The 18,842-nt window shown below is 34.0% G+C and overlaps 2 protein-coding genes across 2 annotated transcripts; both read left to right on the forward strand.

Moving 5' to 3' along the window:
• The first annotated feature begins 751 nt into the window (after positions 1-751).
• LOC778837 (macoilin) lies at positions 752-13,395 on the forward strand. The gene is given in 14 exon segments (NM_001078419.1): positions 752-906; positions 3,522-3,663; positions 3,981-4,107; positions 4,895-5,024; positions 6,352-6,360; positions 6,363-6,529; positions 7,469-7,576; positions 8,111-8,319; positions 9,424-9,656; positions 9,918-10,088; positions 10,433-10,615; positions 11,238-11,361; positions 11,669-11,843; positions 12,317-13,395. Coding segments are annotated over 14 exon segments (2,187 nt in total). The 5' UTR covers positions 752-820; the 3' UTR covers positions 12,640-13,395.
• Positions 13,396-15,183: 1,788 nt separating this feature from the next.
• Positions 15,184-18,704, forward strand: LOC108950247. Its single transcript, XM_018815456.2, has 3 exons — positions 15,184-15,527; positions 15,806-15,911; positions 16,510-18,704. The coding sequence occupies exons 1-3, from the start codon at positions 15,332-15,334 to the stop codon at positions 17,012-17,014; spliced, it is 807 nt and encodes a 268-aa protein (XP_018671001.1). The 5' UTR covers positions 15,184-15,331; the 3' UTR covers positions 17,015-18,704.
• Positions 18,705-18,842: the final 138 nt, after the last annotated feature.

Here is an 18,842-nt window from a genome sequence, read left to right on the forward strand (position 1 = left end):
AAATATAATGTATAAAACAAACAAAGATGTTTTAAATTTTAAAGTTGACCTGCTAGTAAGGATATATAGGTGATATTTGTTCAAATTTTTCACAGGGCTGTTTTGTAAACTGTTATCGTGTCTGCTCACTATAGACTTATCGCGCTTTCTACGCTCTAAGCATTGTTGCCCAAGGTCACCTTGCCGCCGCGTGTCCTTCTTTCCTTGTGTTAGACTTATCGTTCTGCAGTGTTCACTGTATTATAGTAATAGTATGCGAAGGTCGTTGTGTTGAGTATGAATGTAGTACTTTATAATTTTGTTGTATATTGTGCGCTTTGTGTATTTAACTTTGTGTGCGTTTGCAGATGCAGTCTAATAAAGCCTATATTATTGAAGCTTGCAATTGGTATACAGTTGGCCAGTTACATTTTTATAATTGCCAGTCGATGTATCAAGTACTGCATACTTTAATAATTAAATCTCTCATACTTTCCAAGCTTGCCTGTAACATAGGGGTTATGGGTTCAAAACCTTTGGATCGTATGTGTCCTTGGGCAAGACATTTAACAGGAATTGCTTCAACCCAGTGGTCACTAATGGATTGTCTAATTTGTCAGCTATACAGGAAAAATATTCACCCAAAAAGTTACATACTTGGTAACTACTAAGCTGGCGCGAAGTCTATGAAACAGAACACCCGAGTTATATTGACTGTCGTTAGTTTTCCACTGCACAAGGATAAAGCAAGTTTCATTCATTTATTTATTCAGGTAGTAGGTTAGAACATATTAAACTGGCATTTGCTTTTTCCTGAAAATCTTGTGTCAAAATATATAAGATGAAACGTCGAAATACTGAGGCCGGAAAACCTCCGAGAAGGCCTGTGAAAAGAGCCGGAAAATTTGCTGAAGGAGTTTGTGGAAGGTAGGGTCTTAAAGCTTCATGTTTATTAGACGATAAGCTGCAACCTTTTTCAAAGCTTGGTTTATTTACGGTGAACTTAATTTATGACTGAAGTAATTCTGTGGAATAAATTAGTTAAGGAAAGGCACAATAAACGCTCGACGGTTAGATTAGTGGTTGCATCGCCACACGTGGCATTCACGGGCGAATAATGCCGTGTACAATGTAGCGTGCATGCGTGACGTATACATGTAAAAAACATATTCGTCTATTTATTAGTTGCCTAGAACAGGGGTGTGCAACCTATGAAAAGTTGTGCTGCCCACGAAGTCAGCTTCATATTTTTCACTGAATTTATTTGATGTGAGTGCTCGAACGGTGTTTCTAAAATACGCACGGAAAGCCACACGTGAACATGACAGGTGGTACTAACCATGAAAATACTTTTGTTCTAATGAAGCTCTTAAACCCCTAAGCCCCATAGCCCCTTTCTCTTCTTTGTACATCATATATATATGGCCCCATAGACCCATAACTTCATAATCTCATAACCCCATACCTTCTCCTTCCAGTCGATAAAAAGAAGCAACCATGTTCTGAGTAGGGGTGCACATTACAGAATTTCGAATCCATGAGATTCGAATCCTTTTGTATTCAAATCTAATTACGGGATTCGGTATTCTGTTTAATGACATCATCACACATCATCTCATATACTATATTAACAATTTTTGAAACTTACTAATTTTGAAAAAAAAAAATTGTGTTTGTGGGACTTTCGAGAGTAAACGTTTCGTATGTCTTTTCATAGCCTGCTATACGTTTCATGACGCAAAAACTACCCAGTAGTTCAATTTTTGATCATTTTACAGCTCATGATCCAACAAGGCTGCTATGAAAGAGTCAATAAACTTTTGTGGGTAAAATTATTTTTTCTTATAAATATAAAAAGATTTGAAATTCTAGATTCGGAATTCTAGATTCGAAATAAAGTATTCTAGGATATCCTAGAATACCTAATTATTCTGTAATGTGTATCCCTAGTTCCGACTGTTCGCTCGTATTTTAGAGACACTGTTCGAGCTGTTCTCGCAAATTTTACAGACAAAAAAATCATAAGATCAATTTAAAATCATAAGATCAAAGACAAAAATAAACTATTACCGGTCCATGCAAGTCTATGTTAAATATAAGTACAGCTTGCGGCTTCCCCCTGTAATTTATAACTGGCCCTCATGTAATAATAGAGAAATCCCATTCTATTGTATATTATTGAGACAGTAGGAAATGCTTACGAAGACAATTTAAGATAAACGTAAACAAAATGCATAAATGTAAAGAAATGGGGCACAGGGCATGCGAGTGACGTACAATCACATTGTACAGTTTTGCCATGCATGAGTGGTCACAACACAATGGGCGACATAAATATTCTATTCTGTATGGGTGAGGTCCTTGAAGATCTGGGATTTAGGCCAGGTTTGACCCATTACCCCAACACCCTTGTACGTCCGAAACTGATGTGCTCGCGATAGTGAAGTACATATTCATGTTTCGACCGTAGCGTTTTAACCGAGTCCCGTTTCTTTTCCAACTCTTGACCTGCAGGACTTTATCTGCGCAAAATATCTGCACCCCAATGCAATATAAAGATACACTTACAATGAATATGGACGTAGCTCACCGACTGTGAACACATTATCATCTATTGCTATACAATCAGATGCTAGTTTGTTTAATAGGGCTTAAAAAAACCCAAATCAAAACGCAACTACATAGTTCAGTAGTAACCTGCATAAATACAAACAGTTAAAAGTAATCAAAAACGAGAAAAATGCCTACAGGCAAACAAAGCAACTCAAAGAATCTGAGTAAATTAGTAAATAGAACTAAAGCGAGAAACGTATGAATGTGCATTATAAGACGCGCGCAGCACATAATTAAAAACGTTGGAAATTCCATTACATTACAAGATGTGGAATTCACTCATGTTGTCACGTTTTAGGCGTCATGTTTTATGGGCTGCCATACGATTCCGATTTGTAGCGTTGGTGTCATTCGATTCCTAATTGGCGAGTTTGAATGTGTTTAGGTGTAGCGACCACGCTAATTTTCTTCTAATTAAATGTAAATATGTTTTTAACTGTAAGCATGTTTTAACAACTGTTGTTTTGTCAATATATCTCGTCCTTTTGGTTTAAAATATTTCTAAATCTTTGCTACTGTAATCGAAGAGACAAAATAAAGGTATTGTTATTATTATAGAACACTTAACAAAATTTGGGGGGTGTTGCAAACTTGCAGTGTTTACACCAGCCAGAAAGTGATGGCATTGCCAGTATTAATACAAATATTAAATATTACACAAGCAACATGTAATATTACATGGGTTGTTCAAATTATCAGCCATTGGGCCATACATAAAAACAAAGTAAAAAAAACGAAATTAATCACCCACATGTTTACATGCATGGTAACTCGTAAGTTACTGTTTTATTATTGTGAGAATACTGTTTGATAATTCTTTTACTGTTATTTGTTTACGACTAAATGGGACGAGAAAATAGAATAAAAATTTGCCCCATCTTCCCCCACTTTACTATATAAACACTGTGAAAATTTGTTGTTTTTTTCAGCTCATTCGTTTACATCAAATTTGTGACCATTTGGCTGTTCATTCTCTTAGCTGATTTTATTCTTGAGTTCCGGTTTGAGTACATGTGGCCTTTCTGGCTGCTGCTTCAAAGTGTTTACGATACTTTTAAATACCAAGGCTTGGTAAGTGGTACTGACTCTAAATAGGTGTGTGGTTTTTTAAATGAAATTACGCAGTTTTTATCAAAAACATGTGTGTGTGTAAAAAATATGTATAATCAAAACAATTAAACCTTAAATAACTACAGAAACATCATTTTTGAGGCTTCAATATTAAAATTTATAGTAAATAATATAGTAAATCTTCTCCCATTTGGTAGTAAACAAAGAACATATTTGAATAGTATGTGCTAAGGGTATCCCGTCTTCCCAACTCTACTATATAAATACATATTATATAATTGTTTTTACTGTCAATTTATTTTGTTCTTTTTTTCCAGGCGTATTCTGTATTCTTTGTATGCATTGCAATAACATCAGACACCATATGCTTGCTGTTTATTCCTATTCAGTGGCTTTTCTTTATGGCAAGCACATATGTATGGATTCACTATGTCTGGCATACAGGTATATAATAATATACAGTGGCGTAGCCAAGGGGGGTTTAGGGTGTCGCGACCCCCCCTTTTGAACCAAAAAAAAAATTATAAACAAAAATATTGAAATTTTTTGATTTAAGTTTTTTCTGGCTGTGCAACTAATGATATATATTTTTTTTCTTTTTAAATAGCGTGAAAATTATGCCAGTAAGCAGTAGTATCATTTTACCATTGCATTTTAATTATTTTCCTGTACCCTTGGTTAGCTTTATAAGTTATAACGCATTCCATAAAAAGAATAGAACGCGCATCTCCAATGTCGATAAAGGAGAGAGGTGATACACTCTCTCTTTTTCGCGGGTCCTTCCCGTTTACTATTGTGGTCAATGGAATTTTTATGTAGTTTTTCTTCATTTTTTGACCTAATTAAAATTTATAGGGTAAATAACTATTTCCAGGTATATGTAATAATTTTTTATAAAAACCGTTTGTTTAAACGATTTTAATTAAATTTATTAAATATATATATATATAACTAAATTTTCTAAACAAAACTGCGTTAACCTAAATTGCGTTAACCTACCAAAAAAACTAAACTGGCCCAATAAACTTGAATAGTTGGTGTAGTTTTTTAAATAAACAGCTAAAACCTCCCAAAAATACTATGCGCCTATCTTTTACAATGGAAACCAAGCGAAATTGGGACAGAGTTGGCGGTCACTTGAATAGAAAAAAAAATGTATCACGGTTTTGAGCAGTTGTGCGTTCTACTCTTTTTTATTTCTGTGTTAAACCTATATTGTAATTACATACAGATAAAGGTATCTGCCTTCCCACTGTCTCGCTCTGGTTGTTGTTTATGTACATTGAAGCTACAATGAGATTAAGGGATTTAAAAAGCAGCCCGTTTCACATAGACCTATGCCGACCTTTTGCAGCTCATTGGTAAGACGTTGCGTTGTTTTAGAAAAATATATATAGTCGGGTGGGGGAAGATGGGACACCTTTAACACATAATATCCAAATAGCCTGATCGTGTTTTAAAGAATTAACAACAGTCTGTGGAAGCCGTAAGGATACGCTTTCATAATTCTTTGAATGTTCTTAGTTTACTACCAAATGGCAAGAGAAAACAAAATGAAAAGGTGTCCCATCTTAAGAAAGCACAGCGGTTTTGGACTGTTTTTTGGTTATAAAAAAAAGTTGGTTATAAAAAAATTTAATTAAAAAAAGGAGACCTATGTGGACCCTTTACAGCTCATTTTAAGATTTGTTTTGAAATTATATATATAGGCTATATAGTAGGATAGGGGAAGATGGAAAAGCTTTTTTTGGTTGATTTGGTAGTAAAAAAAAATCATTCAGAAAATTATCAAACCGGAGAATTTTTTGAATATTTGTTTACTGCCAAGCGGGACGAGAAAAATAGAATAAATAGGTGTCCAATCTTCCCCACCTTACTTTACATGTATATATAGGAATTTTGACGTCAAAAAAATTGATTAAAATTCTGTAAATTTGTTTAATTTTTATACTATGTTACTTAAAACTTTTGATTTTACTCTTGTTTTATCTTTTTTTGTCATTATTTTATGCCATTGTTAGGTGTGTAACGGGAATTTTTTTTAAATTTGCGTATCAAATGTGAAGAACTGTAGTAGGAATGTTTTGTTGCATTTTTAGAGTTTTTTCTAGAAAAATATGCAATTTTAAAATATTTCTATCTGGAAAAGTGGTTAGTGGCTGCTTCTAGACTAGAGTTTGCGATCCAAGCTTAATACTGTTTCCAATGTTGCAAAATTTATTTACCAAACACAACAAAAATTGTTTTTTAGCATTGGTTAAAAATTCTATAAGATATTTATATATTCTGGAAAAGTGGTTAGTGGCTGCCTCTAAACTAGAGTTTGTGGTCCAAACTCAATACTGTTTCCAATAACGCAAAATTTATTTACCAAACACAACAAAAATTGTTTTTTAGCATTGGTTAAAAAATTCTAAAAGATATTTATATATTCCGGAAAAGTGGTTAGTGGCTGCCTCTAAACTAGAGTTTGTGGTCCAAACTCAATACTGTTTCCAATAACGCAAAATTTATTTACCAAACACAACAAAAATTGTTTTTTAGCATTGGTCAAAAATTCTAAAAGATATTTATATATTCCGGAAAAGTGGTTAGTGGCTGCCTCTAAACTAGAGTTTGTGGTCCAAACTCAATACTGTTTCCAATAACGCAAAATTTATTTACACACAACTTAAAGTTATTTTTTAGCATCGGTCATCAAGTTGTGACTATGGGATAGGTTTCAAAAGTTACGTGTCATATCGGTTTAAATTACGAATGCAACGAGAGGTACAGAAAGAAAACACCTTTTATTACGAACTTTTACGACAAGCTTTACCTAAAGAACAACTGAATCATACTCTTTCTGTGACAGATAAAGACAAAAGTAAGTTTTTATTATTTTTTTATATTTATTTTTGAATCAGTGAAAAAAATTTTTTTTTTTTTTAAGTTAAATATAATGCTGTTTCGTCTTTTTTTAAATAAGTGAAAGTTATGTTGTTTTTTAATCAGTAATTGGATTTTTTGTGGAATTTGTGTAAATTAATTGGAATTTGTGTGAATTAATGTAACTTGCTTTATCGTTGCATGAAAGATAGGACCTTTTTATTCTATTTTTTTGTCCTATTCAATAGTAAACAAGGAGCATTTATAGAATTGTAAAACTATATTCTCACGACTCCCATAGACCGTTGTTAGTTAACTGATCACTTTATTCAATGACACAAAACTGCAAGAAATTGCCATAAAAACTGTTAAAATGTCAACATTAAATTAACAGTTCATTTTAAACCATTAGGTTGCACTATTGTGCGTCTCATTTTACAAGCAAAAAACTTGCGTTTATCAACACGTTTATAATTTAGGTCAATAAAACTGTAAATTTGTGTAATATGAAACTCGTAATTGGCGATATTATGCAGATATTTTTGATAGATCAATACTCTGTATTGAATTTCAAAGGGACTAGTTATTGAATTTTATTATAACGCAGTGTTTTATTCTTGCTTAACCAAAGATTAGTTTTGTGTTATTGCATTTTGGTCTGAAATGTATAGTAGGAGGGGGAAGACGGGACACTATTAGCACATATTATTCAACGTTGGGGGAAGATGGGACACTTTCTTAACTTTATTTTCTTGGTCCATTTGTTACTAAACAAAAAAAAACATTCAAAGAATTATAAAACCGTATGCTCACGACTCCCATAGACCTTTGTTAATTGTTTAAAACACGATCAGGATATATGCTAAAGGTGTCCATTCTTTCCCCACCCTACCATATACATAATATATATATATATTTATAATACAATTTTTTTCAGGTGAAGTCAGTACACCAAGTAATACATCTAACGGCGTGTTACCTCATGTGAAGAAATCACATGATCGATCTAAATCATCTCCCATTTCTCATGATAATACTTTACAAAGTAAGTTGTTTTAAACGGGTGAATGAATGTAACTTATAAAACGGGTGAATGAATGTACCTTATAAAACGGGTGAATGAATGTACCTTATAAAAGGGGTAAATGAATGTAACTTATAAAAGGGGTGAATGAATGTAACTTATAAAAGGGGTGAATGAATGTAACTTATAAAAGGGGTGAATGAATGTAACTTATAAAACGGGTGAATGAATGTAACTTATAAAAGGGGTGAATGAATGTAACTTATAAAAGGGGTGAATGAATGTAACTTATAAAAGGGGTGAATGAATGTAACTTATAAAAGGGGTAAATGAATGTAACTTATAAAAGGGGTAAATGAATGTAACTTATAAAAGGGGTGAATGAATATAACTTATAAAAGGGGTGAATGAATGTAACTTAACTATCCCATATTGGGGGCAATGACAGTCGTTATAACACAGTTGTTCTGTTTCATACACCTCGTGCCCGCTTAAGTAACCTTGTATTTAACTTTGTGGGTGAATTTTTTTTCCATAAAAAAATTGTCTTTGTAGTTGCAGAGGTAACGCCCTCCCCCACAAAGACCACTGTGTCCAGTTCGGGCTCATCGAGCACCCCGTCCCTCTCGCGCAAGAGTGCCAATAAATCTGTACCGGAACATATACCAATTTGGACACCCCCTGTACAGGAAATAGAAGTTATTTTTCGAAAATCGAATAAAAGCAAAAAGTCTTCAAATGAGTCTGCTAGCTCTCCGACGCAGGTAACTCTTCAGCTTTGTTCGATATTTTAAGCAATAATTATAGACATAAATGTTCTATTTTTTTGGTGGGAAAAACGACTAAATGGTAGAAAAAAACGATTGCTAACTCTTTAGCTTTGTTCGATATTTTAAGCAATAATTCTGGGCATAAGTGTTATGTTTTTTAAGTAAATAGTAGAAAAAAGAACAACTGTGCCCAAATTGGGTGCGGTGAGGGGCCTAAATTAGTAACGAAACCCTCGCTTTTTTTTCTCTGAATAGTAAATGTCTCTGCTTCCGATTGTTCAACAAATTAAAAAAAATCTAGTTTAGTTATTTCTAGTTTTCCTAAAAAAATTTTTAAAAAATTAAAAAAAAAAAATACATATCTAGATTTTTTTTCCCAATTTTTTTTTCAGTTTTGGTATCTATGCAACTTGTTACATCCCTAATATAAGATTAATACATTCGTGTTTACATTTTTTGCGCCCATTTTACCTAAATCTGCATTGGTACTATCAAAAAACTGCTGAAATTGAATTAATAGGGAATGTACATACATTCACATTTCATTGTATTGGTTAGATTTTCAAATTTATTCAGTGTATAAATTCCAAGCTAGGCCTGCCCACCCTACCACCCCAGGTTTGGCGCCTATTTTCCTGATTTTCGACATAAACAACATTTCATCTGGGCCGGCTGTTCAGAATTCCGATTTAACCACATTGTAAAATGAACCGCATTGACGTCATAGGTCTAATTGGTTGCAAAATTTTGCCATTTACTGTTTGCAGTTTATTTGTAGTAGTCACTGTAAAATGATTGAGCAGAATCTCGTGAAATAACGTTATCAGCAAAAATAACATAGCATTTACTTTAATTAATTGTTGTCTGTTTACATTGTAATGGAATTACAAAACAAAAACAAGAATAAAAGAACTGCAATTACAAACTAAAATTAAAAAACCGCAGTTATTTTTTTACAAACAAAAGTTACAAAACAAACAGAAAAATAAACTACAAAAAAATACTATAAAAATATTCATTAACTACAAACTAAAACATATTTATACATACAAAAAATAGTTAAAAAGTTTTTTTTTAATTTTAAAAATATTTTTTTAGCAACAACAGAAAAGCAAATCCAGCAACAGCGGAAATAATTCTCCGAAATCGCTGAAGCAGAACTCGTCGTCGCGCTCCAGTTCTGTTCATTCGAACGATTCTGAAAAACAGAAAGCCCCAATTTTACCCAACGGGCATTTAGGGGTAAAAGAAGTCATACCCCTACCCCTAACTAACGGACATGTTATACCAGAAAAAACGGAGAACAAAATTGAGTTAATAAGCACACCAAGGTAGGATTGTGTTTTAAACTAGTTTTGGTGCAGTGGTTCTGTATGAATGTAACTTACTTTATCCTCGCGTGGCCGGAAAACGACAGCCGTTTTAACACAGGTGTTTTGTTATACACCTCATGCTAGATTTTATTTTTTTGTGTTTGCAACCAATTGGGGCGAGTAAAGAATAAAAAGTTGTCCCATCTTACCCCAATCTACTATATAACTAATAAAAAAATTATATTATCTATGTAACTAAACATCTATATTTCTCTTTAGCGCCATCGAGAGGCTTGAAGCTACAATAGCCAAGCTTCAATCCGAGCTCAACCAAGCGCGAAAAAACGACCAAGAAATGAAAAATCAAATAAGTTTGCTAACTAATCTGGAACGCTCAGCAAAAAATGACGTGAATCAGTTGAAAAAGGAAAACGACATGCTGCAGACCAAGTACATTGTTTTTTTTTGTTAAATTCTTTAAAATATGGGAAAATCGTTTTTACATACGTATATATTTATGCTTAAGTTTAAAAAAATTCTAAAATTTTAAAAATATCTTTTTTAAATCTTATTTTTTTTCATTTCTTGGTCGTTCTTTTTTAAATCTTTGAAAAAGATTTTTTTTTCTATCTTTGCAGAGTGAACTTGTATGGTTATTTAATTCTTAAAAATTTATTAAAATTTTTGTAAAAATGTTAAAATCCCTCAAATTATTCATAAAATAATTTTTTTTTTTTTAATTTTAAAAAATTGATTGTTTTTTTAAATGTTAAATTTTAAAAATATCTTTGCAGAGTGAACAGTATGGTCAGTGGCAAACAAAAGGATAAACAAAGCATGCAAAGCATGGAAAAGAAACTTAAAAGTGAGGCAGACAGCAGAGTTAACGTTGAAAAACAACTTCACGAAGAAAAAAGAAGGCGCAAAGAAGAAGAAGAGACAGCAAAGCACGCCGCTGCGCAAGCACAAAATAATCGGTATTTTGTTATATCTATGCTAGATTATTACTTGCTTTTGTGTTTTTATTTCGTGCTTTTTAATGCTAGTTTTTGACCCCAAAAAACGCTTCTAATTCTATGCTACATTGCTAGTTGTTTTGTGTGTTTTTATGTAGTACATTTTAACTGCTATTTTTTGGCTAAAAAGTCCCTTTTCCCAAGCTTAAAAATTGGTATTATTTGATATATGTTCTAGTTTTTATGTAGTACTTTTAAATGTCTCAGTTTGGGCCCAAAATTGCTTTTGCTTAAGATTAAAAAATAGGTATGCTTAATTAATCGGTATTATGTTATTAAGTAGGCTGGGGTAAGATGGGATACCGTTAGTTTTCTGATCGTGTTTTAAACAATTAACAATGCTCTTTTAGAGTCGTGAGGATACAGTTTTATAATTCTGTAAATAGTTTTTCTTTACTACCAAATGAGACGAGAAATAGAATGAAAATGTCCCATCTTGACCGACTTCAAAAGCTAGTAATTTTTTTGAAGAAAAAAATTCTGTAAATATTTTGTGTTTACTACCAAATGGGACGAGAAAAGAGAATGAAAATGTGTACCATCTTACCCTACTAAAAGCAATTTAACATTTTTTATTGTTCAGTGAAAAAGAAAAAGCTGAAGCATTAAAACAAGCCAAACACGACCTGGAAAATGAAATTTTAAAACTTGAAGGCCAGCTTAAGGCAAAACAAGAAGAGTGCGACGTTATGAAAAAGGAAATCTCGGTAAGAATACTTTATTTAATGCTTTGGCACCGAACCCATTTTTTAATGTTAATGACACAATGAATGTTAATGACACACCGAACCCATTTTTTAATGTTAATGACCGAATGTACAATTAACATTAATTTTTTAATGTTAATTGTACATTCGGTAATAAGTAACATACATGGTAACACGTAAGCTGGCACGAAGTGTATATGAAACAGAACACCCATGTTATAACCACTGTCGTTTTCCGGCCACGCGTGGATAAAGCAAGTTACATTCATTCATACACAGTGTTGCCATGGTAATTTTCTTTCCGTAGGAGTTCCAGCTTCAGGAGAAATCTGCAAAAGAATCGGAAACACTGATGTCAGCATTGCAGGCAATGCAAGACAAAAACCTGATGCTCGAAAACTCGCTTAGCGCCGAAACGAGACTAAAACTGGATCTGTTTTCTGCACTCGGTGACGTGAAACGACAACTGGAATTAGCTCATGGTTAGAAACATGTTAAAAAAAATTTTTTTATAAGAATTATAATAAATTTTGTTATAAATGCATAAGATACAGCAGTGTATTTTTTATTTATTTTGATTTTTTTTACTTTGTTTTAAAATTATTTGTAGTACTGTGGGGGAAGACGGGACACCTTTAGCACATAATATCCAAATATCCTGATTGTGTTTTAAAGATCTAACAACGGTCAATGGGAGTCGTTAGAATATTTTTTAAATGTTCTTTGTTTACCACAAAATTGGATGAGAAAATCAGATAAAAATGCGTCCCATCTTTCGCCACCCTACTATATTTATTATTTCCAACAAAACAACAACAAAATCAGGATTTTTTTTACTTTTTAATATTTTAAATGTTTTGCTGTGTGGCTGATTTTGGTATAATACCATTTCTTACCAGAAAAGCCACATAATACTTTTATAATTCATTACATAATACAATCAATTTTTACGCAGGTGCTATATACAAACGAGACGCTGAAATTGTAGATTTAAAATCCCGTCTTGCCGATATTTTATCGATTCTTCCCGAATCACGTATCCGATCATCAACCCCCCATTACTCCGCAAATTTCCTCGAAAAGCCCCCGCTCGTACGCCTAAGCCCCACCCAAGAATACCCCAATAATTTCTGCACTCAAGTCCCAGCCGCCAGAACCCCAGTCCCCACTGTCGTACAAAGTCACCCCAATATTGACCCGCAAATGGTAGGCCTGCTTCACCCCGTTCATTTAGACCCCAACGCTGCCATGTACACCCCCTCCACATCTGGTTTGTAAGCCCCGTCTCATCTTACCCCAAATTTTGAACACGTCCCATCTTACCCCAAATTTGGCGGTCTCCCATCTTACCCCCAAATTTGGGGATGTCCCATCTTACCCCAAATTTTGGTTTTACCCCTACCGCACAGTAAATTCATTTTAAAAATTTGCTGCTTTTAGTTATTAGGGTGTAGTTTTTATTTGGTTGACTTCACTCTGTCCTAAATAACCGAGAATAGTCATGTATATAGAACTCTGGGTAAAAAAGAGTGTAGTACCCGCATATACAGAGAGAAAAAAATATTAATGAAATTTCATATAAATTAAAATTTCTGCCAACTCTTTCGGAAAACTACTTGGTGTGCATTCTGTCGGCGAGAATTTCACGGCGGTCCACTTTTTGTTATTTCTATGGTGTTCCCTGTCTCGGTGTTTCCCCTTTCGTTAAACCCGCAGTTTTTGCCATAGATATCATGTACATGTTATGTATATGATATCTATGGCTTATTTTCTGTTGAGTCACAATGTTCGTTACGCCCGGTTTTCTGTGCGTCTCGACCCCTCTGCCTACGTCACCGTGTGACGTCACGCCTACGTCATAACATGAAATTTTCGCTTTTTTGAAATTTTTTTCCTAATACTACTCGGCTGATTTATGAAATGCTTTTGACAATGGTCCTTTGTTACGCAACAAGCGCTATTTGTGTCGTCATCGTTCGTTTGTAAATTGTTTTCCTCTGCCGTCAATCTTGGTTTTCGCTAATAATAAAAAAACTTGGACGTCACTTTTTACCAATATTTTACGCATTGAGCCAAAAATCCGGTTCCGCCCGTAATTCTGGTTCAGATAGTGCGGAACTTATTTTATGCGAGAAATTTGTTTGTTTGTTTTTTTCTGGGCAAAAAATTGAACACATTATTTTTCCAAGGTGTTACTGCACTTGCCTTTTAACCATAGGTTTCGGTTCGAGAATTGTCGTTGCCAACTTTTTTGGCGTACGTGTCCTTGGGCAAGACACTTAATGGTAATTGCTCCAACCCAGTAGTTACTAATGGGTTGTCAAAATTATCCGCCACACAGAAAAACATTCACCGCAAAGTTACAAATGTGGTAACTCGTAAGCTGGCATGTGGCTATGAAACCAAACACCCGTGTTATATAGTACTGCTGGGTAAGATGCTACATTTTTAGCACATAATATCCAAATATCCTGATCGTGTTTTAAACAATCAACAACGGTCTATGGGATCCGTGAAGATACAGTTTTATATTTATTTAAATGTTTTTTTAATTTATATCAAATTGGACGAGAAAATGAAAGGGTGTCCCAACTTTCCCCACCCTACCATAACGACTGCAACTGTCCACCACGCGATAATAAAGCAAGTCGCACCCAAAAATTGCGGCTGGCTTATAGGCTACAGATTACTGCCCAGTGACTACAAATTACGTAATCGATATTTAATAATTCATTAGGAAAACAACGTTAAACAAGAGGTGTTAAGATTTATTTTGCTCTCAATCATGCGACAGGCTTTTTTTTCGGTGTATAGGAGTTGTGTTCGTGAGTATACGATTTTATAATTCTTTAAATGTTCTTTGTTTACCAACAAGTGGGACGAGTAAACAGAATGAAAAGGTATTCTATCTCCCCAAACCAGCTATATAATTGTCTTTGTTTAAGAGCCTTAAAGGCGTTATATGCATACAGAACATAGGGCTATATTTGATTTACAACATTTGGGCACGAAAATAGCTTTCTTTCTGCGTCACAATTCAGACATGGCGTGAACACACGTCAAATGTTAACTTTTGCATCAAACAATTCCCCTAATTTTAAATTCACGCCTGTCTGAACTTTTTGCCAAAGGCTAAAAGAAGACGCAAATAAAATTTGACTTGAAAAGATTATTCGAACTATGCGGGCGTCACGAAATTTCGTTTGTATCTTGTAACCAATTTCCGTTTGCATTTTAACTCTGTCACGATTTTGAAAATTTTGAAGCCGTGCAGTAAGTGACTCAAACTGTAGTCGTGAAACACCCTTTAAAAATCGTCCCTAAACATAGATTTCTGAACAAAATTAGCGCAGCTTTATGTAATTACGGTGTGATAATGCAAAGCTAATAGCACGAGCAGACTAAGAAAAAAAATGAATTGCAAACAGTGTAGATTTAATACCATTAACAGTTAGTAAGTTATACTTAAGTTGAAGTTAACATTAAGCTATAGAGTAGGGGGGGCGGGAGATGGGACACCTTTAGCACATAATATCTAAATATCCTGATCGTGTTTTAAACCATTAACAACGATCTGTGGGAGTCGTGAGGATACGGTATTAAAATCTTTGATTATTTTGTTTACTATTATATAGGACGAGAAATGGAATGAAAAGGTGTCCCATTTCCCTCACCCTACTATACGTACTTTAGCTAAAGTTAAGTTATAGAGTTATCGTTAAAAAGTTATGTTTAAGCTGAAATTATCATTTAGTTATGCTTTGTCATGCTGACTTTTTCGTTTTGTTATATGCTTTATCTAAAGTTATAATTTATTTATTTTTTATCATGCTACAGTTTTCAACACTATTATCTATTTTAGAATATTTAAAATCTTTTGAAACTATATTATTATATTGAAAAAACGCCGAATTTCTGTCTTCAAAATTACTTTTGTGGGAAATTGATTGGTACGGTACAATCTGCCGACATGCATTTGTCTTTCTTTCTGTTGCTGTTTTGTCCAGCGTTAACTTTTTCCACTGATTATTCGTGTTACCAAAACATATCCGCAAGAAGTTTAATTTGGGATCGTAATTTTTACGGTGACAAAGCGTGCCCGTACAATGGTGTACCACAGGCCTGTGTTTCTATAGAAGCCAAAGTGAGAACGCTGCTTGGAAACGGTAAGAGTAGTTTGCAATTGTTATTATGATTAACAGTTTTGCATTTTTGTGTTTTTTTGCACTTTTGTGAAAAAAATCCCCAAAAAATATTCACTCACAAAGAAACGGTAACTCGTAAGCTACGAGGTATATGAAAAAAATAACACCCATGTTTAACGACTGTCGTTTTCCGGTGACGCGAGAATAAAGTGAGGTTCATTCATTCATTCGTTATTAATTAAAATTTTACCACATTTTCAGTGACCCTAGCTATTAAAACTGTTGTTGTTTTATATCAGGCAACCTACTGATCGGTGAATGTGTCAACGCCACCAGCTGTGAAAACATCACCTGCCAAGACTATGAAACGAAAACACTAAGAATCAATCCATTTTTTAGACTGGAGTAAGTACGTTTTTTACAGGACATAAAATTGTAACAATGATTTGTGTGCAGTTTTCCAGCAAAATCGTTCTATTCTTCCAGATTTGCAATATCAGTATTAATGCCGTCTGCTCAGCTAAAAAGCCCAGTTAAAATACGTCCATATTTTCGTTATTATTCAGTAGACTACACTAATTGATATAATAACCAAAAACGTGATAACTCGTAAGCGGACAAGAGGTGTACATATTAACATAACATGCGCTCTGGGAAAGTGGTTTTAGCGTACATAGCTGTAGAGTTTATACGCTTTCACGGCTCGGCGCTAAATGTAAGCGTGTATGTCCTTTGGAAAGAAACTTAACAAAACATTGGAAAACAAAACATAATTAAGACAACCGACGTTACCAGTCCAGGATAAATAAATAAATGTACAAATGAATGAATGAATGAATGAATGAATAAATGAATAAATGTAACTTACTTTATCCTCGCGTTGCTGGAAAATGACAGTCGTTGTAACACGGGTGTTAATACACCATGTCAGCTTACGAGTTACCATGTATGTTACTTTGTGTGTGAATACTATTTTTGATTTTCTTTTTTTTCATTTTTTTAGTTCATGCACCGTGACTTGCTGCTACAGCAACGGCTGCAACAACGTAACAATTAAAGAGATTAGCAACCCGTTCAGTGGATTTGGTGGTCTACCACTTCTGCCTGGACCAGTAATTCTGCCAGTGGTTAATACAACCATGGCAGTTCCACCACATGACAACTCCACAACTCCAGAAGTGCCACCGCCAATAATTGTAACAACTCCAGAAATGCCACCGCCAATCATTGTAACAACTCCTGAAATGCCACCGCCAATAATTGTAACGACTGCAGAAATGCCACCTATACCTACAACAAACAGTGTATCTGAACACGAACATCACTGGCATGCCACAGAACCGCAAGAACAGCCGGAAATGGAGATTAATATGCCTACAGTACAGTCAATGCTTTTTGACGCAGAAGTTACTACAAGTTCCGGGAATAGTCTTAAAGTTGCCACGGTTAGAATTGTGATATTTTCATCTGTTTGTCTTGCAATTTTTCAAATGGTTTTGTTTGGATAAAAAGAAGACACATGTAAAAGCAATACTTCTATATATAGCCAACGGTATTTTGTATACCATCTGTTTAAGTTACACATAGGCTATCGTAGTTATAGATTACTTTTTGCACTGTTTAATTACATAGTAAGGTGGGGGAATTTGGGACACCTTTTTTGTTTATTTTCTCGTCCCATTTGATAGTAAACAAAGAACATTCAAAAAATTATAAAACCGTATCCCCACGACTCCCATAGACCGTTGTTATAATTGTTTAAAACATATTTGGATTTTATGCGCCAAAGTGTCCCGTATTTCCCCAGTTCTATAAGTTAAAATACCGTATAATATACAGGGAGAATCATATATCCTGTAAACTTTTAATTTCAAAATTTCGAAACGTTTTTTTTCAAAATTGTGTTGCAATCCAGAAATTATCGAAACGAAATTTCGTTTTCAAAATAACAACACTCATTTGGAAACGAAACTTTGCAACTCGAAGTGAAACTGGAAACATTTTCCCATTTTAAGACAGAAATGCATTAGTTTCCATGCCCTACTTATTACTCGATTTCAAAATTTCGAAACATTTTTTTGTCAAAATTGTGTTGCAATGCGAAGAATTTCGGAAACGAAATTTCGTTTTCGAAATGAATCTAGTCACTTGCATTAGTGTCTATATACCCTATATGCTAATTGGTTGCTTTTACCATCTAATCGTAATCCAGCAAAGTAACATACTTGTAAACTCGTAATTTGACATGAAGTTTATGAAACTGAACACCAGTGTTATAACGACTGTCGTATTTCGGCCACGCGAGGATAAATAAGTTACATTAATTCATTCATTGTATTTTTGAAATTAACGTTATCTGACTTTGTATTTTTTCCCGTATTTATGTTTAACTTTTTGCTTTTGACTTGCATGCTTTTAAATTCAGTGTTTAAACTAAGCGAATAGGCTATATAGTAGGGTGGAGGCAATTGGTCATATTTTTGTTTTAATTTTTCGTTCCTTTTAGTAGTAAACAAAGAACTTCTAAAAAATATAAAACCTTATCCTCGCGACTCCCATAGACCGTTGTTAATTGTTTAAAATTCAATCAGGATATTTGGATATTATGTGTTAAAGGTGTCCCATCTCCCCCTCCCTACTATATAGTCGGAACAGTTACTTTAATAATCAATTATAAATCTTGTATAATATTTTCACTGTATATGACTATATTAGCTTGTACCCTATAGAACGTCGATTTCTTAAATATTTCGTTATGTTATTAATTATTTGGAAAGCGGAAACGCACGTCTATCATGATATAGCTTCACTTTTCTGATAAGTGTATCTGGAAATACCAGGTCGTGAACATAATTCATTGTAATAATTCAAGTCGCTTTTTTGACACACACGTCATGGAAAATTACTGGAAAATATTACATCATGAATTTAACTGTAAATGTAAAGACATGATATTTAAGCGTGTACTGCATGGAGCGTATACGTGGTAACTATAAAGGAGAGTGTGTTTGCGTGATATATTTACTTTATTTTAAATTTTAAACTGAAATGTGTACAATCGTGTGCCCCTAATGTAGCAGGGTAGGGGAAGATGGGACACCTTTGGTACATAAAATCTAAATATTTTAATCGTGTTTTAAACAATTAACAACATCCCATATGTTAACATTTCTGTCAGTAAAATAAACTGCATAGGCATCAAATCAATTGTCTAATTTCGTGCCTAAAATGGCTTGTGTAGCCATTGAAATCCGGCGCCGTGGCATAGTGGTTAGCGCGCCTGCCTGTAACCCAGAGGTAATGGGTTCAAGGATCGACGCTGCTACCACTGTGGGC

The sequence above is a fragment of the Ciona intestinalis genome, unplaced genomic scaffold (genome assembly GCF_000224145.3).
Source record: "Ciona intestinalis unplaced genomic scaffold, KH HT000075.2, whole genome shotgun sequence".
Taxonomy (NCBI): domain Eukaryota; kingdom Metazoa; phylum Chordata; class Ascidiacea; order Phlebobranchia; family Cionidae; genus Ciona; species Ciona intestinalis.